The sequence below is a fragment of the Plectropomus leopardus genome, chromosome 24 (assembly GCF_008729295.1).
Source record: "Plectropomus leopardus isolate mb chromosome 24, YSFRI_Pleo_2.0, whole genome shotgun sequence".
In the NCBI taxonomy this organism is placed as follows: domain Eukaryota; kingdom Metazoa; phylum Chordata; class Actinopteri; order Perciformes; family Serranidae; genus Plectropomus; species Plectropomus leopardus.
The window spans coordinates 13,667,679-13,689,307 of NC_056486.1; the positions used below are offsets into that span (position 1 = coordinate 13,667,679).

The 21,629-nt window shown below is 38.3% G+C and overlaps 1 protein-coding gene across 2 annotated transcripts in view; it reads left to right on the forward strand.

Moving 5' to 3' along the window:
- The first annotated feature begins 5,852 nt into the window (after positions 1-5,852).
- Positions 5,853-21,629, forward strand: part of LOC121963028 (cordon-bleu protein-like 1) — a 54,859-nt gene continuing 39,082 nt past the window's right edge. The window contains exons 1-10 of one of the 2 annotated variants that reach the window (XR_006107192.1): positions 5,853-6,050; positions 7,077-7,238; positions 8,257-8,458; positions 8,643-8,910; positions 9,763-9,804; positions 9,890-9,972; positions 10,057-10,251; positions 11,283-11,382; positions 15,628-17,208; positions 18,750-18,855. Coding sequence is in view for 1 of the 2 variants with exons in the window: in XM_042513393.1 (XP_042369327.1) it covers positions 7,147-7,238; positions 8,257-8,458; positions 8,643-8,910; positions 9,763-9,804; positions 9,890-9,972; positions 10,057-10,251; positions 11,283-11,382; positions 15,628-17,208; positions 18,750-18,757 (2,571 nt within the window). In the remaining variant the exon portion in view is untranslated. Of the gene's footprint in view, positions 6,051-7,076; positions 7,239-8,256; positions 8,459-8,642; positions 8,911-9,762; positions 9,805-9,889; positions 9,973-10,056; positions 10,252-11,282; positions 11,383-15,627; positions 17,209-18,749; positions 20,434-21,629 lie in introns of those variants that run through there. The other variant, XM_042513393.1, reaches the window with a different exon arrangement.

A 21,629-nucleotide genomic window follows, 5' to 3' on the forward strand; every position in this document is an offset into this window, starting at 1 on the left:
TGCATTCTGTTTATTAATTTATACAATTGCGCGCACCCCCCCAAAAAGTGACATTTATATCCAGTACAGCAAGTTTTCTAATCTGTGCAAAAGTTTGCAAATCCCATGAAAGTTCAGTAGACTGTTCAGGCGTTGGACAGGTCGAGTTAGGCTTTAGCAACTTTTGTTCTACATCTGTGCCCGAGAAGAATAAAAAGAAAACACCCAGTGCTCTGCTGGAAATCTGGTTTTGTTTTTTTCTTACCCAGTATCTCCCCGTTATCTCTGACTTGTCAATCTCCACTTTAATGAAAGCAAAACCAATAGTTTTTAATAAGTAATCTATAAATGTTACTTTTTTTGTGCTGCCAATTCAAGTATTTTATTTAGAATAATTAAATAATAACAGCTTTACTATAAGTTTTGTTCTGTATAATAGAGTAATAATAAAAAGAATAAAATAATAATCATTATTTTTACTGTTATCATTAGAAGTAGCAGTATGAAAGTATTATTATATGTGTATAGTATTATTATATTAATAAACTTTAAAAAAAAAAATTTAATCACACCTTTGTGATTTTCTTAGACTAATTGTTTCATTTACAGAAGAAAGAACTTAATTTCACAATGTAGGTTTAATGTCACCGTGTTTGGGTGTAATTTCACAGATTGTCCAGCAGATGGCACTAATTCAAAACAAACCGAAGAAGGTGTCCACGTGAGCGCGTGCGTGCCAACCCCCTTAATCTTCACCTTAATAAAACCAATAGTTTTTAATAAGTAGTCTATAAATTTCATGTTTTTGTGCTGCCAAGTCAATAATTTTATTTAGAAAAATGAAATAATAACAGCTTTACCTCAAGTTTTGTTTTGTAAAATAATATAATATAATTTTTTTTTTTATTTATCTAATAATTAATAAAATCCCCAATTGTAATTTAATTTATAATAATAATAATAATAATAATGGTAATAATAATAATAATAATAATAATAATAATAATAATAATAATAATAATAATAATAATAATAATAATAATAAATAATAATAATAATAATAATAATAATAATAATAATGATAATAATAATAATAATGCCATCAGCATAAACTGAAATGCCTGAAACCTAAATGTTTTATGTGAATTTACTGCAGATTCAGTAGTTGTGAAGTAAAAGCAGGTGGCTCGCTCTGCAGAGGTGGACACACCCTGAAGTGCTTGGTGTAGCATGTCACTGTCACATGGGTGTCAGCAGTTTCACTTCATGCAAACATAACTGACAACTCCTTTTAACAATAAACACATAGTAGTTTGAGGTTATTTATTGTGTTGCAGCCGCAGCATTTACTGGAGGATTTCCTTTTTTGTTATGTATCTGCTGAACAAAAATTACAACATTTCTGTTTTTGCTTCAGTTTTTCAGTTTTATGTTCAAGATCAAAAACGTGGTTGCGTTTCTCCTTTTCCAACATCCTCCCCCCAAGCTGCTGCTTTTAAACCACATCACCACACAGGTGTGCCTTAAGTCACAATTAAAGGTAAAATTATTTTTAAAAAAGTAAGGGAAAAATGTCAAGGGAAAAGAGGAAATGTAGAGGTCTGTTGGCTCAGTGGCTGTGGGTTCAATTCCAGCTCATGGCACTTTGCAGCATTACACTAATATGTAATGATTATAATTACATATTTAAAATCATGTAACAAAATTATTTTAATTTTTAATTAATTAATTTTTTTGCATTTTATTTTTTCTCTAATTTTCATGGAATTTTCTTGTACTTTCCACTGTTTGTTCATGTATTATTACTTGTTATTATTATTATTATTATTATTATTATTATTTATTTTTGTAATTTTGTTGTTCAAATCAAACCAATGTTCTCAAGTTTTAACAGGTTAAGGTTCATTGTAACTGATAATAATAATAATTCTTCAATACCAAGATACTATGACACCCCAGTATTTTCTAAGATGCTTTTTGTATCATGAAATTATCTTGTTGCAACCCTACTGGCAATGTGGTCAACCTAAATCATATAAAACTGACTGAGAGTCAAGAGCATCAATTAAAAAAAAAAGTAAAACAAATATTTATCGTTTCCAGTCAGCAAAATTAAAAACTGCTTGGAGAGCTGCCACGTTTGCAGAGTTTCCCTGGTTATATTCCAGCAGCGTGAACGATGTTTCCAAAGCAGAGGTGACCTTCTTGGCAGCTCTCTGTGACTGTGCAGCATGTTTCATTAGAAGCAAAGTGATGAATTTTGACACCTTGTTCAAACATGACAAAAATAGGTTGTATCACATCAGGAGAACGCTTCCAGTACCACACTGCCAAAGTGTCTAGTGACAGTAAAACAGCCAAAATAGAGCGTTTGTGTCCTGTACGTTCAGACTGAAAAACAGGACAAGGATCGAGCGGTACACATTCTCTACACTGCTGGGTAAAAACTTCCTGAGTTTACATCAGCCTATATGAATGCTAACAGTTGACGAGAAATGAATTCATATTGTTGCCAGTTTGATTTCCTTTGACAGGAAAAATAGGGCTCGCCACCGTCACGCCATCACAGGTCCAGGCCCTGAAATCACGCCACAGGCCCGAGCTAAATCCATCTCTGTCCTCCGGTGAAGACATTTGACCGCGCCTCCTTTCCATTTCACAACACGATGAGCGATGATACAGAGCGACAGACTGGATGGTGTGACGAACAAGCTCTCTGTTCATCTGTGAGTCATCAGAAAAAGTTCATCAACCGGCACAGAGTCTCCACAGACTTCACAATGAGATTACAAGATTACAGGAGGTGAGAACATGTGTGCCTTGTGCTTAATTTGATCAAAACTCCCACTGAACTGTGTGCGACTGATCTCTTTTTGTATGCAGATGATCAAGAGCTTTGCATGATGCCACTGCAGGCTGCCCCATGGCTAACTTATCACATATAACAAAACCAAGGAAATCCCTCTCTGAATCAGAGCTGTCATAACCGTCCGATAATTACTCTATCCTACATACAGTACAAGGAAGTACTGTCAAAATAAACCGCAATGATGCTCTACATCAGTGGTTCCCAACATGTGGGTAACGGCCCAAAAGCTCGGTTGCAGGTCCATTCAGAATTGACTGACAACCATGTTAACTTTGTGAAAAACACACTTTATTTTTAAGTACAGTGAATTTCTGCATAGAGCTTTAAATTTGAAGTGTGGTTTCCTGCTGCGGAGCGAGAGTATTTTTTTTCGATAACAGTAACTATTTCATTTTCCTGTTCTTGGTGATATGCGGTCTCCCCAAATATGTGAAAATGCATCAAGCGTTCCTCCCACATAATGTGTTCATGGGCCGTCAAAAATGTGAAAATCCAACCGTGATTACTATATTTACAGTTTGCGGGTGTGATAAATGGTATCATTTTTGTAAAAAAATTTTAAAATGACCAAAAGTTTTTTAAAGAAATAGAAACATGCCAAAAAGGTTTAAAGAAAAAAAAAGCCATGTTTAACCCCCCCCCCAAAAAAAGTTAGTGAAAGGCCTCTGAATGCAGCACTAGAAAAATAATGTGAATCAAGGTTTTAAAGTATTATTATTAATTTTTTATAATCATTTTTATGTTAAATGAGCAAACCTAATAACATATATAAAATGATTAATAAAGGCTATATCGGCAATAGAAAAATATCTAATTTTTCATATAATTGTACTGTGACCCATTAACTTTATATTGTGACCGCCTATGGGGCCCGCGTCACTCAGGTTGGGAACCACTAATGTAACGTGTCCCAGGTGTTATTTTTGGTCAACACCCCTCCCTCAACTTGCCTCAACTACTTCCACTCAATTAGTGATTACATGTGTTTCCCGTAGACCTTAACAGCTTTGAGAGGACTGACATGAACACAGACGGGTGGAGGTGGAGAGAAAAAGGAGAGTGTGATTTTCCAGTGGAGCAAAAACACTTTTGTGCAAAACTCAGTGCCCAAAGAAGTAGCTGCGTTTATTCTGGTGTCTCAGAGGAGATATTTGTATTTCTGCCTGTCTGACAAAGATTTTTCTTTTTGCAGGATTGTTGATTCAGCGCTGTGTTCTGCGAAAATTGCTGAATAATGGACTACAATAGCTGATCAGCAATTATTGTATCCTAAAAAGAGGATCAGCAGCAGACAGGTTGACCAGGTTACCGTGCTCCTGTTAATTCCCCCCTCCTTTCCACCATTTCCCACAAAGCACCAGCACACAGTCCATGCACACAAACACAAACATGCAAAGTGATGTCACATGACTGGGCAGGGCTTGTAGGTGTGGTGGTTTGTCTGCTAAACAGGAGGGATTACAGGGAACAGCACCTCTCTCTCTACCTCCACCTCTCTTCTTCTACCACTCAATAACACAGAAGACTTGACAGAGAATGGGAAGAATCTGTGGACACGGGTAAGTGCAAAAGCATATGAATCCATAGATAATTAAGAGTTTGTGGATGTGGCAGCATGGAGAGACGCAGCCATTTAGAAGCACTAATCCCTCTTACTGGGGAAACAGTTTAAGCTTATTTGGAAGTCAGCAGCTTGGACAACATGGCCGAGGACAGGCAGGAGCTGCATGCATGTTGTCAAGTTAGATACACTGTGGGAAAAGATGACTTAGTGATGTCAATTTAATATTAATGAAATAGATTTTACAGTAGGATCAGTTTAAAAAATAGCACTGAATATTCTTTGACTCTTTTACCACTGAGCCAATGATTACAGTGTTTATGTTTGGGAAGAAATTTGCTTATTTCGCTGACTTTAATACTTGAATTTAGCATAACTAGCAGGAACAAACATAAATGTTAAGAAAATAGGCTGTGTTTCAGCAATAGCTGACATTAATAGATAAATAAATAATGAAATACTTCAGTTTTGTAGATTTAATGTAAGCCTGACAAATGTTACATTTGTTTTTAGTATTTAAAAAAGTAGTCAACTATGTTTGCACTTAGTCAAACTGACAAACCTGTCGATTATTTAACTGTATAAATAAGGATGGGAAAAACAGAAAAGGAAATAAGCCATGTTTATGCATAAATACATGAACGTGTACATAGGTTAATTAACCCTTATCAAGTTTTTTTTAAAAACATGGAAGGAGCAAAGAAAACAGTAAAGGGCACAAGAAAATTACCTGAAAATTATCAAACAAAAAACAGAAATTAAAAAGAGCAATAGGAATAATGATTTTAAAAAATACTTAAAATTATAGGCAATTTAAAACACATAACTATTATAATTGAAGATAGAAAGCAAACCAGCTTGCTTAGGTTTCAAAGGATTAACGGATAAATAAGTAAATGCATAATTATAGTTATAAATATTTAAATATAATATATATTTTTTTTATTTTATATGATTTAAAAAATATTTCTGGGTGCGGTGTATTTAAATAAAAATTTAATTTTGTTTTTAAAAATATTTAAGACAAGCAAATATGGGCGAAAGTATATGTCGAAAAACTGAATTTGAATTAAAATCATTTGAAATTATATAAATGATGTGATGTGAACTCGTTTGATTAAATTCTTTTTCAGATTACGTGATTCAAATATTGATTTTTTTCTCATTCAAATTCAGTTATCTAAAAAAAAAAAATCCGTTTCTTTTATTTTTATTTATTTTGGTGTAATTTGACAGTGTCCTCAGCCACCTCCTCACGTGCGCGCGCGTCAGTGGCCGCGCAGTGACCGGTGGCGCGCGTGCTGATGAGCAGATCCACACAGCTGTGTCGCTGGCACGCGCCGGTGAACTGCGAGCTTAAAATACACCGCGGGCGTTGACTTTAATCAAAGTGTGTGAAGAGGCTGCCCTAATGTCATGATAAACAAGGACAAAAAAGTCAAAGGTGAGGACGGAGAGTGGTTTAATTCCCGGAGGAAGAAGAAAAAGAGGCTCCTTAATTTATCCAAACAGCGTCGGCTACCGTTTAGTCACTCCGTAATTTTCGAGAAAGTTTAGCAAAGTTGCAAACATTGACACTTTAAAGGAGGAAATAGTTGAGTTGGACTTCCACGTTTGTCATTCTTTGAAGAGACTTTTCAGGTAACCGTTTAAGTTTGACTATTTTCGCTATTTTAACAGGCTGGGAACATGAATGTTAGCTTAAAATGTTGTTTAAGGAGTTAGCTGAAATGTAGGTGTCTGAGATGTAGCATCGGGTTTACTTTAGCTTTGACGCAGATAAACTATGTTCAGTGCTGATTATTAACTTTATTATTATTTACAAAAAACAAAATTGAGCCAAAACAAAGTTAACGTGTTACAAGAAAATTTCCTGAAAAGTAAAAAAACACTTATAAATAATTTTAAAAGTATTAGTTTAATATATTTTATTACATTTTTTTCTGTAACATTGTCGAAAAAATAAAGTTTATTTTCCTGTTCAGTTTCCTGCATTCTGGGGAATTTTTGTGCATCAATTTGTGCCTTTTTTTTCTCATCAATTTATAATGGATATGGCTTTAATTTTCTTGAAAATAGAAGTTTTCTAAAACTTTTATAATTTTATTGGGGGGAACAAATGGACCTTTTCTGTAAATATTTTGTGAGACATGTCCCCTGCATCCCTCAGTTGAAATATTTGCTTCTGTGTTTCCCCATCAATGTTGAAATGAAACCTATGACCTTGCTTAAAAGTATGTTTAAAGCAAAGAGCCTGTTTGCTGGCTATTCTCATCTTTAATGATGGTAAACTGAATCTATTTGGATTTTTAACAGTTTGTTAGACAAAAACAATCTGAATGTGTCATCTGGGTCTTAGGGAAACTCTTTGGGGCAAAACGCGTCTTTTTTCTGACATTAGACTAAATGATTAAAAATAACAAAACGCCCCCAGATTAATAGATAATAAAACTAATTGTTAGTTGCAGCTCTTCAGATGTCTCGGTGTTATTATGACAGAGTAAGGCATGTCTGCATGTATCACCGCCTGTGTGAGACATTTCAGTGGCTGCCCTGTCACTGACAGTATGGTGTTCCTAGAAATAAAGCCTTGTCTCTCTTAGACATCATTTGGGCGTGTGAGTTCATATGTTTTTCCACTAATTCTAAATATTTCTTACCTTTCAGGACATTTACGTGACACTGGGAACAGCTTCAGATCTGGAGAGGCTTTTCACTCCTCTTGAGGTCCATCGAGATGGATGAGCAGGCGAATCCGTTGGAGAGAGACCATTCTCTGTCTGTGGTTCTGCCAGGCGGGCTGGAGAAGAGCGCCACAGTGCATGGAAGGTAGTATGTGTAGAGAGATCTTTTGCTAGTTTTATACATTTATTTACGTGAGCATGGGCAGCTTGGTCTCTGAATTCTTAAATTGGATGTTGGAAATGTAGGATACAGTCAGTATGTTTACATACGATCATGGCTGGATTGGGCCATTTAATCGGACTGCAGTGCAAATTTAAACTGCAAATGACTTTTTTTTTGGTGGCTAAAATATGTTTCTCTGCGGCCCGTCCACAGCAGAACGTCGCTTAACTTCAGTGCTGGCGTTTTTGGGACTGTACTTTATTTATCAGAGGAAGAGTGTGAATTTTTAAGTTAAAGTTGATATAAAATAATTATTAAATTTTTAAAGAAATGGCTGACCCATTTTGCAGCAGCCCTTCCCCTCTCGTTAATACCAAACAGTCCCTAACTCTAAGCACAGAGGGAGAGCGGCGCGCTGACTGGGACCGTGCCCAGAAGATCTTGGCCAGTTTAAGTCTGACTAACAGTGACTAACACAATAATTTGACTTTTCTGACATCACGTGAATGTACTGAATGTTTTTGGAGCTTGATCCATGCTAGGGTCTAAAATCAGGAACCTCACTGCACTGATTTCAACCATTCTGTCTCTGGGAAATCCTCCGAGAGTGCCCCTTTAAAGGAATACTTCACCCACAAAATTACACTTTCTAATAAAAAAATACTGGCGGTGAGTTACCTTGAATTTGTGTAGAAAACCTTTTCTCGCATGCCTCCATGGTGAAGTAATCAGCAAAACTATGTCAAAATATAAGTTTGCAAAGTCTCACCAAACTCCTGCAGTATAATCAAAGACTCATTTTTCCAGTTATATGCTCAGTACTGCACAAACATATGCATTTTCACTCAAATGTTACTATTTAAAACACTACCTACCTGCAGTGCACCCCGAACATATACCTGGGAACGTATGACTGTATGCAGGTTAAGTATTCCTTTAACATTTCCCCTCTCAGGTTATATATGGTCATTTGTTTCCTTGAATGTTCTCCTGTTAATAGCAAACCAGTGATGGACTTACTGGTGACCCTTTGTGCAAGTTACCACCTGAATCCGTCCGACTACACTGTCGAGGTTCTCTCGCCCAACAAGAACAACATCAACTTCAAGCCAAACTCTCCTATCGGCTCACTGGAAGCAGAGAAGATTGTGCTGAAGCCCAAAGGGACGGAGGAAAAGATCAAGAGGCCGTACATGCCTGAGGTTAAAAAAAAAAAAGAAAAGTTTCTTTCAATTTCATAGTAAAGGAACTAAAAGCATAATTTAAGCCAAAGCTAATAGGAAATTAATATTTACAATAAAGTGTTTTGTATTGTATTGTATTGAAAGTAGACTTCTAATTCCACAGTTGCATAAGTTAAGTAGAAAATGTAATTTCTTTTTGCAGGCATCTGTGCGTCTGCTGATTAACTACAATAAGTCCCATAAGGCCGTGGTGCGAGTGAATCCCAGAGTACCCCTCGAGATTCTGCTGCCAGTGGTGTGTGACAAGTGTGAGTTTCAAGTGGAAACCACCATCTTACTGAGAGACTCTGAGTCCAGAGAGCCGCTGGACCTGACCAAAACCTTAAACGAACACGGACTGAGGGAAGTGTTCGCCAAAGACACAGCTGGTAAGAAGCCTAGTGAACACCACCCCAAAACACCTGAAGCAGGTATGTTAGAGGACACATTGTCTATGTTTACGTGCACACTAATATACCACTATTTCTCCCAATATTTATATATTTGACTTTGACGTGGGTCTATTCTGAAATTTAGCATTTTCTGATGCTGGTATTAATCTTGTTTAAATAGCATTACTTTGACATGTATTCAGCAGATTTGAAATATACGTCTCAACTGGGGTTGTGCTGCACTTTGCAACACACACCCTTTTTGTCTTTTGGAAAAGAAAAGTCATGGAATTTCACAATCACATTTTCCAGGCCTCTAAAAGAATATTTACGCATATCAATGTATGGTTTGTCAAAATAAAAGTCATCTGCTACTTTAATGTTTTTCTTGGATGGGACAAATTCATGTGTTCTAAATATTGGAGGTCACATGTCCCCTCCGTCCCCCCAAATCTACGGTTGGGCTTTTGCTGCTTGTGCAGCCTTTTTGCTGATGATTTCTCATAACACTCGGTTTAAGGTGCACCTCGGAAAAACCTCCAATTTTAGGGCCATGCAGCCCAAACACTTTATCATATACCCTCCATCCCAACAAGAATCGGCACATCCGACCCCTAGATGTTAACGCTCAAATAGAGGGGGAAGGGTGAAGTGTTTGGGACGAGGGGTGTACGATGATTGAACTTTTGTGTACCCAAGCTGGCACCGTAAGGTTTGGCTTGTAGCTTGAATTTATATCTTTGGTACTCTTACAAAACCCTGCAGTCAACAAAGTTCATGCAAAAGAATATTTAGAAGATGTTTCACTCCTCCAATATAACTGCTCCCAGATATATCTGTTCATGCTGTACAACCTGACCTGATAATGGCATTGTTTTCTGTCTGAAACAGCTGTCACGCCAACAGAGGTCATCTCACCACCTCCACTACAAGGTAACACATTCAAGCACAGTCTCAGCGTTATCCACCCGCTCTGCTACCCACCCGTTACTGATCAGCATCGTCTATTATTATACAGACCTGCCAAAGAAGGAGAAGAAACAGAAGGAGAACTCAGGATTTCTCAGCTTATTCAGAAGAAGGAAGAAAAAAGCTAAAACGGTACAGAGTCAGCTTGTGAGTATTATGTGAATCTACACTTGAGTGTAGATTTTTAAACCTTCTCTTCTGTTTCGCTCTTTGTAGGAAGGGACAAGGAGCGCCCCAACTTCTCCTGGTCTCAACAAAGAAGTGAGAGTCAGTGTTAATGCGCAGGGTGTTTCCTCTTCTAACACCCTGCCGACAGACGTGCCCAAAAAGAGACGAGCCCCTCAACCACCCATGGGTGCGTCACAGAGCGTCCCAAACAACATCGGCACCTGTCATGTAAGAGGATCACAGGTGGGTGGGTGGTGGGCAGAAAAGTCTTCTTATTATTATTCTACTTCTTCTCCCTCCACTAAGACAAGGGGGTTTGTGTGTGTGTTGGTCTGTCGCAGAATACCTCAAAAACAACCTGAGGGGGACCTGTTATGCTTTTTTCGTATTTTTGCTCATATATTTAATATTATAATGTGGGATGTTCATATTAAACGTGGCTCAAAGTTGAAAAAATAATGAAGCAAATGTTGGCTAAACCCTCAGGGCTTGCTTTGATATTACACACACACACACACACACACACACACACACGTAGCGCTCTGGTTTTGGTGCACTCTTGCAGCACTACACTCCAGCCTTCAGTGGATTTCAATCAAATCTGGTGGAAAAGTACAACATGGGTCCATTTTTTGGTATGAAAAACTCACAATGTCTCTGGAGAAACACTTAAATAAAAAAGATCTAATTTAACCCCTTAAAAACCTGAGCATATTGATTTGATTTCCTTTAAAAATATGGAAAGAATGTAGTGAGCGACTTAAGGACAAATTGCGCAAAAACAAAACAAGAAATTAGTAACAACTTGCACAAAAATTACCTAAAACTTTATTTAAAAAAAAAGGAAAAAAAAAGATAAGTAAAAAACAAACAAAAAAATAAACCTAAAAAGAGTTCTTAAAATTAAAAAATATATGTATAATCTGTTTTTCTTCTGTAACATAATTTTAAACATAAACAATAATGATTATAAAAAACTTTCCCTGGACATTTGTCTGTAGTTATTTAATAATTTTGTAATCATTGTTAGCCTGGTTTTAAAACAAATTTTAAGTTTGTTTTTAGGTCATTTTCTTAATCGCCTTTGACTAATTTCTTGTGATTTGTCAGACGTTTGTTGCCAGGTTGGTCATTACATTTTTTCCCATGAAAATCAAACCAGTTTACTCAGTTTTCAAAGGGTTAAACAGCTTGTAAAGTGCATTTGGAGGCATCACAAGAAAACGGATGTCCAACCAGGTTTTCAAAGGGTTTCCATTATTGTTTCTCTGTAGAGGTCTGCAGAATCCACCTTAAGGAGCACCAAGAGGAGAGCCCCACCTCCGCCCTGTGCGAACAACCACCAGGAGCTGCAGGCGGACGCAGAGGTTAAAGGTAAGACCTTCATTGATGGTTGATGATCTCTGAGCTTCTTTAAAAGAAGAGCTGTGCCGGACACATTTGAATTATAATGATAGAAATCTCACTCTGCTGATCCAATACAGCGGGTGTTAATTGTGGCTGTAATAGAAGTATAAATTAGGGTCAGTACTATTACATAAAAGTCAATGCTCAGCAGACACTTACTGTCCAAAAGCAGCCTGAGCCCAGCGGTGAACTATCTGTTTATTTTGCCATCTAGTGGCGATTGTGGAGGCAGCATTAATAACAGCAGAAGTCATGAAATATGCTTGTACAATAATCCCAATTGACCTTTTTTACAGTATTCCAGCGGAAATCAAACGGGTTTAGAGCGGGGTGAATTCTTGTATCTGCCAAATCCTCACGGCTTCAGCCAGAGCCACACGAGGTCAAGTGAGATTGAAGTTAAATCAAGATTAAAATGTCAAACTGAATAGCGTCAAACAAGAAGATTCAGCACAAAACGCAGCTTTTATCAATCCGAACAATTTAACCCTGTTCAGGGCAATTAAAGTGACCCGCAGAGCCTTGTCTATAAAAAGTACTGGCTTCAGTCTGTTCCAAGATAAATCCCTCTATTGTCCAAGCTCTCAGCCCCCTGTATGAGTCTGTCTGATATGCTTTCCCCACCTTGGTGCAGGGTCTCTCTTTGCACGGCTCCTTTCTGCTGATCTGCTGTCACCGACTTGAATGGACAATGACCATTCTGCTATTAGACAAAGGTTATTATGGATCTGTAATTAAGGCAGAAAACTTCACTGTGCACAAAAAAGGGAAGGTCAAAGGAAAGGAAAAGTAAAGTCTAAACTTTAAGTGTTGTAATTATCCGACTAAATCGCCCTCAGCAGTGTCGTGGTTCACTCCCTTGTTTTCTTTTAGCCATGATAGTGCAACACACTGCTGAGTCGGCGTCAGTCCTAGGCTGAAAAAACAACTCCCGGCCAAGAGCTGATGATCACATTCTTGATCCTGTCCTCCTACACGTACACAATCGTGGTCTGTGAAAGTTCAAAATGGCATTTTCACGTTAGCCGGAGGACATGTTTGGCGTCATGGGGATGAAATTAAGTTTGTGTGTCACTGAACTGCTTTCTTAATTCACTTTATTTTGGCAGTGAAATCTCTGCTGAGATTATGTTCAGAAACATTTTTTCTTATGTATCATGTAGACTTCGCATAGAGGTGGCTGGGGAGAACGACGGGAGTACAAAATGACACCAGAACTTTAGGTTCAGGCACAGACTCCTGTCTGAGGTTTAGGCAACAAAGACACTTTGGTGATTTCTACGAAAAATCGTTATTTTAATTAAATGTTAACCCTTTGAAACCTGGTTCAACGTGAGTGTTCTTGTGCTGCATTTAGACACCTTCCTAAAGCTATTTAACTCTTTGAAACTAGAGCAAATTGGTTTTATATCTTCCAAAAAACATGGTATAAAAGGCAGGAGGTAACTTTGCAAGAAACATCCGACACATTGCAAGAAATTTATAGAATTGACAATTAGTTTTAAAAAGGGGGAAGAATTATTAGATAATTATTAAAAACAAAGGGAAAATGTCCAAACACATTTATAATCATTATAATTATATATTCACAATTATGTTACAGAAAAAAAGGATATTTTTTAAAAAAATGTTTTAAATGCACTTTTCATAGGCCTTTTTCCAGTTTGTCTTGGTAAGTTGCTTGTTACTGTGTCTCTATGTTTTTAAATAAATCAAACAATTTGCTTTGGTTTCAAAGGGTTTATAAAAAGGATGAGATAAGATAAGCTTTTTTGGGAAATTTGTCTCACGTACATATGGGTAGCTGCATAAAGCTGCATCACAAAAAAGGGGAATAAAGTGGGTACTGTGTGGCAAGATTAACTATTTTTGCAGAAAACAACTGAAATACATTGTCAGTGAACATTGATTTGCCAGATACATTAATTAGCAACTTTTTACTTCCTTAATGGAAAATGTAATTGCTCTGCATTATATTTCCCCTCAAAATGTTCTCACTGTCTCAAATTAATGGCATATAAATATAATTTCTAGGAGACAAGACTGCATACTGTCCAAACTGGCTTTAGCGTCATTGTGAGTAGGGTTGCTTCAGTATAAGATTTTCACAGTATGATAACAGTCTTGCAAAAATTATGCAGTTTCATGTTATTACAGAATTACATTTATTATGATTATAAAAATAAAAAATAACCTTAAATAATTGTGAACAGGGTTTTTTGTTGTTGTTTTACAAACCTTTTTTTTTTTTTTTTTGCATAAATGAAACTTGAATATTTGCTTTTTTTTTTCCAAAAAAGCAAATATGTGTTCAGAATAGCTAACATAAAGGTGAGATTCTCTGTCCAGTTTCTTTTAATGTAAAACCATAGATAATATATATGTAATTAAGGTGCAAGATATGATAATCATCAGTTTTCCAAACCACAGTGTACCTTTAAACTAGGAAAACCGCTGCAACCCGAATCATGAGACTGCAAATGTCTTTATGGAAAACCTTTGGCCTGAAGATCGCTGCCCTAAAGCCGAGCTTTCTCTCCTCCTGCTTACAGACTCAGTGTTACCTGAAGGGGGTGTTTGAGAGCTGCTGCTGCTGCTGCTGTCTCCTTTTCCCCTCCTCCTTCCACCGTCCTTATTCCTCCTCTCCGTCCTCCTCCTGCGTTGGCCTCTTCTTCCTCCTTCCCATCTTAGTGGCTTCTCTGGATGTGTGTCAATGTTGCCTGCTGCACTTAAATGCTATTTATTTTTTGTCCTGTTTTTGTTTTGTCTGCTCATTCTGCTTCTCTGTCTATTGTTTTGATGAAACTTTGTCTTTTTTTTTTTTTTTTTAATTTTTGCCCTTTTTTTTTATGTTTTCCTTTCAGTGGATTAGACTTTGTAAACTAATTGCGGTGCCTTTACTTCAAAACAGTAGCCAGATCAGTATTTGGTACATTTATCAAGTCTTGCTACACATCTAAAAGCAGTTATTATTTTTCCAGACACCGTTGTCTTTTCCAAAACAATTTTTAAATGTTTTCTTTCTTTCTCTATTATGTATTTCTACCTATTGTATATCAATGTTTTCACTTTGTGTATGTTTTCATTGTGATTCTTTGACCTTGATGATTCTGCTTTTCCAGAAAACTGTTTTACAATTTTATATGCAGGATTTAGTCATTTTTTAGCATCTCTCTTATTACAATAAAATTGGGAACATTTAATTTAAAATACTTGATTTAATTTTTGATATGTGTTGCAGTCTCCTAACTTTGACTTTGCAGCCATTTTGGCTTTTAATAGGCCATTAAATGGCCATTATCATAGTGATAAGCATCATAGATATCCATTAGTAGGTGCCTTTTAGGGTGAGATGGCCATTATCAGGCCATGGATTAAACTCTCTGTCATTTAGGGATTACATGGGACTTTCTCTTATTTGTTAGAAAGTCCAGGCGGTTGAGAGTTGTGGTGGTGCATGTGTCAAACACAAAACATTCAAAATGAAAGTCCGGGGTTCGTGTCCCATGATAAGCCAACTATGATCTTTTTCTAAACCTAACCATGTTGTTTTGGGGCCTAAACCTAGAGAAAAGTAAAAGTGAAATGTAACAAACTATTAATGGTCACTGAATGCGCTGACAATGGGCTTTTGAACCGACCAGTTGGTGTGGCAGGCCCCACTGACCACAGATAACAACCATTTAAAGGGCTGATAACATTCAGAGCACTGAACGGTTAAAGAAAAGGAAAAAAAACAGGAATTAACTCTGAAAATTGGGCCCTCAAACACAGACTGGCACACTACAGCACAGCATCAGCTAGCTCCGGCAAAGGTCCGACAACTACATGGCTGTGCTGCATAGACTCTTACACAATTATTTTATATTTTCTTCATTCTTGGGCTGGTTTCGTGGATTCTGAGCCAAATGTTTCTGTGACATGTGTAATGATGATAGTGGTTTACTGGAAAGGTTTGAAGGAGTTATACATTTTTCACCAGTTCCAAAACCAAAAGCAAACCCTGAAAAGCTTGACGGAGCATCACAAAGGGGCAGGGCTTAGCAAGTTGAGTCACTAGTATTTTATGTGTTACTTAATCTAAGTTTCTTATGTGTTCTGGGATAATTAATTGATATATATTGAGATTCACTTTGCAGAAATAACATTAGATGTATAGCAGTTTCGTTATGATCCTTAATTTGAGTAATTCAGCCTCTCCTGTTTCTCTAGGGACTGTAAACTCCCTGAATACTGTAGAGGAGCTGAGAGAAAGCGGAGAGTCCGACTCTGTAAACCTATCACTGTCCTCATCTTCATCATCACTCCCATCATATCCACGGCCATCCTCCTCCCGTCCATCCTTTGCTCATCTCCACGATGTGGCTGATCCCTATCTGCCTTCATTTCGAGGAAAAGACTTATCCGACGCCCGCAGCGCTCTTGCCAAAATCCTGACATCCTCTGTTTCCAAAAGAACACTCGTCAAGCGTTTGAGTAACTCTGCCACCTTCCCGAAATTACACCAGGGCTCCTCCTTTATGTGCATGACTCAGAGGAGTTCAGAAAATGAGGTTTTCGGTGCAAAACTTGAACCTGTTGTGACGTCCAGCCTCCCCACTGAGAATGAGTGGGAGGATCCCGCACAGAGGAGGGGAATGACCACATTCAAAGTGGTTCCATCAAAAAAACAAAAGTCCCACGGTCCAGAAGTCACTACAGTAGAAGATAATCCTGAGAGTGAAGCTCCTTTTGAGATCAGGAGAAATCCAACTGAGACTGAGAAGAACCCGTGTTCTCCTGAGCGAACTGAGACTGAAACACCTCCGCAGAGTCCAGAACCTTCTTCTCACGAGATTCAGGCATCTTACAGGCCAGCTTCTCCTCCACCTCCACTCGTTTTAGACAACCAGGAAAGTCTAGGCTCGCCTATTTCTGATGTTGGGGACAATGCTGAAAAGCATCTGGAAGATGATGAACCTGAAGACGGCACTGAGGAGACACCAGCTGCACCGTCACCCTGCAGCGACAGAGAACTTCGCAGCGAACAACAGATCGACTTAAAGGATCAGCTGGAGTGTCAAAGCCCCAGTGGACAGTCCGTGAGTACAGATGTGGAGCATTGTGGTTCATCCACTGACGCAAGGGAAGTTGAAGAGGAAGTGATCCAAGAGGAGGACAACGATAAGAATGAAGTTGAGGAGGACACGGTCCAAAAAGAGGATGAAGCTGAGGAGGAAGTGGTCCAAGAAGAGAATGAAGTTTATAAGGAAGTTGTGGAGGAAGTTGCCCAAGAAGGGGATGACATTGTGGAGGAAGTTGCAGAAGACATTGTCCTAAAAGAGGATGAAGTTGAGGAGGAAGCTGAGAGGGATTTGGTCCAAGAAGAGGATAATAGTGAGAAGGATGCTGAGGAGGACATGGTCCAAGAAGAGGATGAAGATGTTGACTTTTTCCCTCCACCTCCTCCACCTGTCTTCTTTGACACAGAGGTCACGGAGGAGGACGAGAGAGAGAATACCAGAGCTTCATCTCTGCCATCGTCTCTGCCGCAGAGTCCGACCTCCAATGGGGGAACTTGTGCATTCAGTGAGGACCATGAACATGAGCCCAGTTCAGCCTCACCCAACCAGTCTGCAGCTGCACCAGAACCTCTGGACAGGATGAGCTCAGCCCCATCCAGGTTTGCACAGGCAGTGGCGTTGGCAGTGCAGAGGTCCCGTCTCCAGAGTCAGAGGAAAAGTTTAGGCCCTCAGGCTCCCAGCGGTCCACAGAGCACACTTCCCTCACCGCCAAAGTCCACATACCAGTACGGTGAGTACCACACACACAGAATTAAGAACTCAAATAATCACTCAGATGTATTATTTTGTGCAACCTTATGAAAACGTTCAAAATCAGAGGTGTCAAACTCATTTTAGCTCATGGGCCACATACCAGTTTGATCTTGAGTGGGCTGGACCAGTAAAACCATTGCATAATAACCCACAAATAACAACACCTCCAAAATGTTCCCTTTTTTAGTGTAAAGAAGTACATTTTGTATCAATTTGCAAAACAGATTACAAAGAGCCTGAGATGTCTTAAAGAAAAATGCAATTTCAACAATATGTTTTTCCGCATTCAGTCTATTACTCTGCGTCTTTGTACACAGACAGTGATCTCCTGCCTTACAAACCATTTGGACATCTAAAGTTTTATCTTCTCTTAAGTTTTGGCAGTGTCATAGCAATGGGGTTCCACCAGTAATGTTTTAAGAGAGAAGTCAGATTTTTTTTGTTTTTGTACTTAAACTGTTGATTGACAATATTTTGCACAATGTTTAATATCTTTAGATATGACCACAGTATTACATGAAGTTGGCTACTTGCTGTTTAAGTCCGCCAGCCAAAAAGCATGTATGTTCTGCGCCTGTGTGAGAGGAAATGTCCCCCCATACCAGAAGACGCTGTCGACTGTATTTATCTTTCAAGAAGAGAAACAGGATGACCGCCTTGACACTAGCTAGCCAGTTAGCACATTAACAACACAATCCACTTTTGAAAGAGCGTACCATATTTACAGTGCGCCGTTTTACATTCCTCACTTCCGTTTCTCTCGTTGTGCACTGAGCTGAACGGCCAATCAGAGTGATTTCATTCACTGACAGGCAAACATGGGTTGACTATGGCCAATGGTGCGACACACAGTGCAGCAACAAGGGCCTTGGACACTCACCAATGGCCCAACTTTGACTGACCATGACCTTTGGCCCTCACAAGTGCATACAGAGTCAACCAGTGGGCCAAATTGGACCCTTTGGCATACCAGTTCAGGCCCACTGGCCAAATCTTTGACATCCCTGTTCTGGATGGTAAATGGTACATAGACTGCACTTTTCTAGTCTTCTGACCACTCAAATTCTGTATATCTCTGTCAGAATATCACAAATAGTGCTAGTACAAAGTGAATGAGTGAACAGTCTTATAAGAAGAAATATTGACATTGGAGGTCTGTGCTTTCTTTTACTATTCAAACTTGGGGTGAAATATATGGTCTCAAAAACCCTGTTTATAATGTTTAAATGACAAACTAAAGACACTTTCTGTTTATCTTTATTTTATTTTACTTCCTTTTATGAGTACACTTTTTTTCAGTTTTCTATTTTTTCAGTCTTTTTTTAAAATTTCAATTCACTTATTTTTTTTCATACCTAGTTTTATTGTTTTAGTTCAGTTATAGTTAACTATAATAACCTTGCTTGGAATAGAAAGACCTGGAGACGCTGAACACATGATGCCGAGTATATTTCTGGACATTTGATGTCTGACTGGAAAAGATGTGATGTAAATATTTTTATCTCTTCTCTGCTGCAGGTGCCTGACGGGTTTCCTCACACATCTTTGAATAGAGGTCCGTGTTTAGGGTGAGAGATCGGAGCAAGGACGCCAGCATGTGACCTCCAGATAACGTAAACAAAAGGTCAGATGAATCATTATTAAGTAGACGAACTGTTTCATGACAACAAGCGACTGACTTTTATTTTTTTCTCTTTCATTTTGTGGGACACCTTGTTGTCTCATTTTATGTTGGACCTTATATTGACGTGTTGAACACAAAAGATTTTTTGTTGTCGAGTAAGCCAAACGTACAGGACAAGAGCTGTTGAACTGACAGTGTCCTGTTTTTTCTTTACTTCCTTTTGAATTTTCTTTGAAGACGTGCCAAAGCGGACGCAACGCTGACGTGAGAGCTTTTTAATTTCTGTTTATGTGAAACAAAAGACACAAAGTAGCTGCAATAATAGGCGTATTTATTGTTTGTTCTGATTTTTGATTTTTATGCTTTAAAGACATGAAGAATGCAGTAAAGTCATGAACTTGGTTTCAGATTGGTTTGCGTTTTAGTCACCAGGTGGCAGAAGAGCATTGTTTCTGAAATGAATAACCTGACAGCATCCATTTGTGAGGTCTTTTTCATCATAGGAGTTTGTGGTGGATGCATCACTAGTGACACATTTTGTATAATTTCAAAATGAATATTGTGTTCTAATAACTCAGCAGTATTAATTAACTTACGACACATTACTCCAATATCAAATCATCCGTGATTGTCTGAGGATTTTTCCGATGGTTTTCTCTGTCCATATCCATTTCAAATACTTCCCCCCCGAATAAAACACTGCATGCAATATTTAATGGGGACATGAGAATTTCCTGAATTTCCAGCAACAGCAACAAAAAAAAAAAAAAACTGGAAGCATCAGTTTTATGCCAAGCATCTCAACACCTTCCTGAATAAACTCAGTCCACTTTGCTCACATGCACACACTGTTATGTCTTTAACGGACCCATACCTCAGGGCAATACTGCATAGCTATACTTGGGTGCCAAAAGAATCCGCACTACTATACGTATTGATCCAGCCCTGGCCTTGGAGGAACAGCAAGGAGCTATGCGAGGTAGAGACCTAGCCAGAACCGCCTGTGGCAAAAGCTCCACGTTTGCCAGGCCTGGACTGAGTGGGCTTGCTTCAAGACTTTCTTTCTCTCTCTAACATTCCTTGCTCCACCTGAGGAGAGAGAGAGGGAGAGAAAGAGGAGGACGGGTTGCTGGTGGATGATGGGAGGTGACCGTTGACCCTGTCGTGTTTCCGCGGCGCTCCCCCCAGAGGGGGCGCCCGGCCCTCAAGGGCACAGCCGTGTCACACTGCCGTTGTCATGGAGAATGCCATTACCGCCCCTAAGGGAGAGAGCCATGTCTAACGTTTATAAAAAAAAAAAAAAAAGTCAGTAGAAAAAGAAACACACACATGCTGGAGAGGAGCTCTTTTTCTGCCCAAAGCAATGATATCAAATGTAAGTGACAACTCTGGCATTATCCTTTTTTAGCACTGAAAGGTTGAATTCCAACCTGAGCGGTGATGTTCATGATTATGCAGACAAAAGAAAGCTGGATTTATAATGCGCTGTAACATGAAATGCTACTCTGTCATGTACATTTACGATCCAGCACGTGACACAAGATGCTATCAGCGGCGGTGAACCTTTGAACAAAAACAAGACGTCTGCGCAAAGAGGTTCTGTTGATTATTGTCTCGAGAGAGACGTGAACAAACAGGGTGTTCTAAACCCTGGAGGACACTTCAGGCACGCGAGCACATCCTGATTCAAACTAATTGATGAGGAGGCCGTGGTGTGAATGCAAGATCACTCAGTGGATCGCTCTTATTAAAACATACACATCTGGAGAGTTTGGCCACAAGCAGCCATGTATTTTTTCAAGCTAGTGTGTTACTTTATGTGCATAAAGCCATGTTTCAACATATATTATTTTGTATGTTCCTACACTGTACAGCATTTTCATAATCCCTTTACTCCACCCACACCACTGCCCCCCATAATATAACCTCAAAATATAATGAAAACTATACTAAAAAAATAGAACACAGAGGAATAGAAATTACATAATAAGTAAATAGATCAATAATAAATTATAATGATACATACTACAGTACAAACATTGTTACATGGTTCCTGCAGCTTAAGGCAAGTTTGATATAAGAGTTTTTAAGTTTTATGCCACTTTCATGCATTCAATTCAGGATTACTTTTACAATAACCAAAATTGCAAAATTTTGCAAAAAAACCCAAACAAACCGAAAACATGAGCCAACATCAGTGACTTAGGGTCAGGGACAATTTTGCCCAAATGTTTGTTGCAACATGAAACATGACTTGGCAATTTTGTGTTTCTCACTTTGCATGTTGGATTTCTACATCGTGCTGGTAGTGAAAGTTCAGACAGTGGATCCTCTGCTGTGAGCGTCTCAGGTGGAAACAAAATATAAACGTTGTTGGTTCCATTATATTGATCTGTGGGACATTAATGCAAGAGGCAGTCAATAGATTAGATTAAAAAAGATATTATTAATTATTTTGAGATTATACAATGGAACGCCAAAAAAGTGACACAATCTTACTCCTGTCTCTAAGTATTTCTAAGACTTTTCAGAGATTGATTTAATACCTATTAAAGCTTTAATCTTAGATTCATTATTCAATGCCTTTTAAGACTTTTTAAGAGAGAATGTTATATATTCAAAAAAGTACCATTTGACAGCTCTGTACCCAATTCCTCCTATTTCTTAGAAAAATAACACTTATGAAAAACAATTTTGAAAAGAAAACAAAAAGAGAAAAAAGATATTTGATTCCATGATGATATATTTTGTAGTCCCATGCATTTTGCTTACAG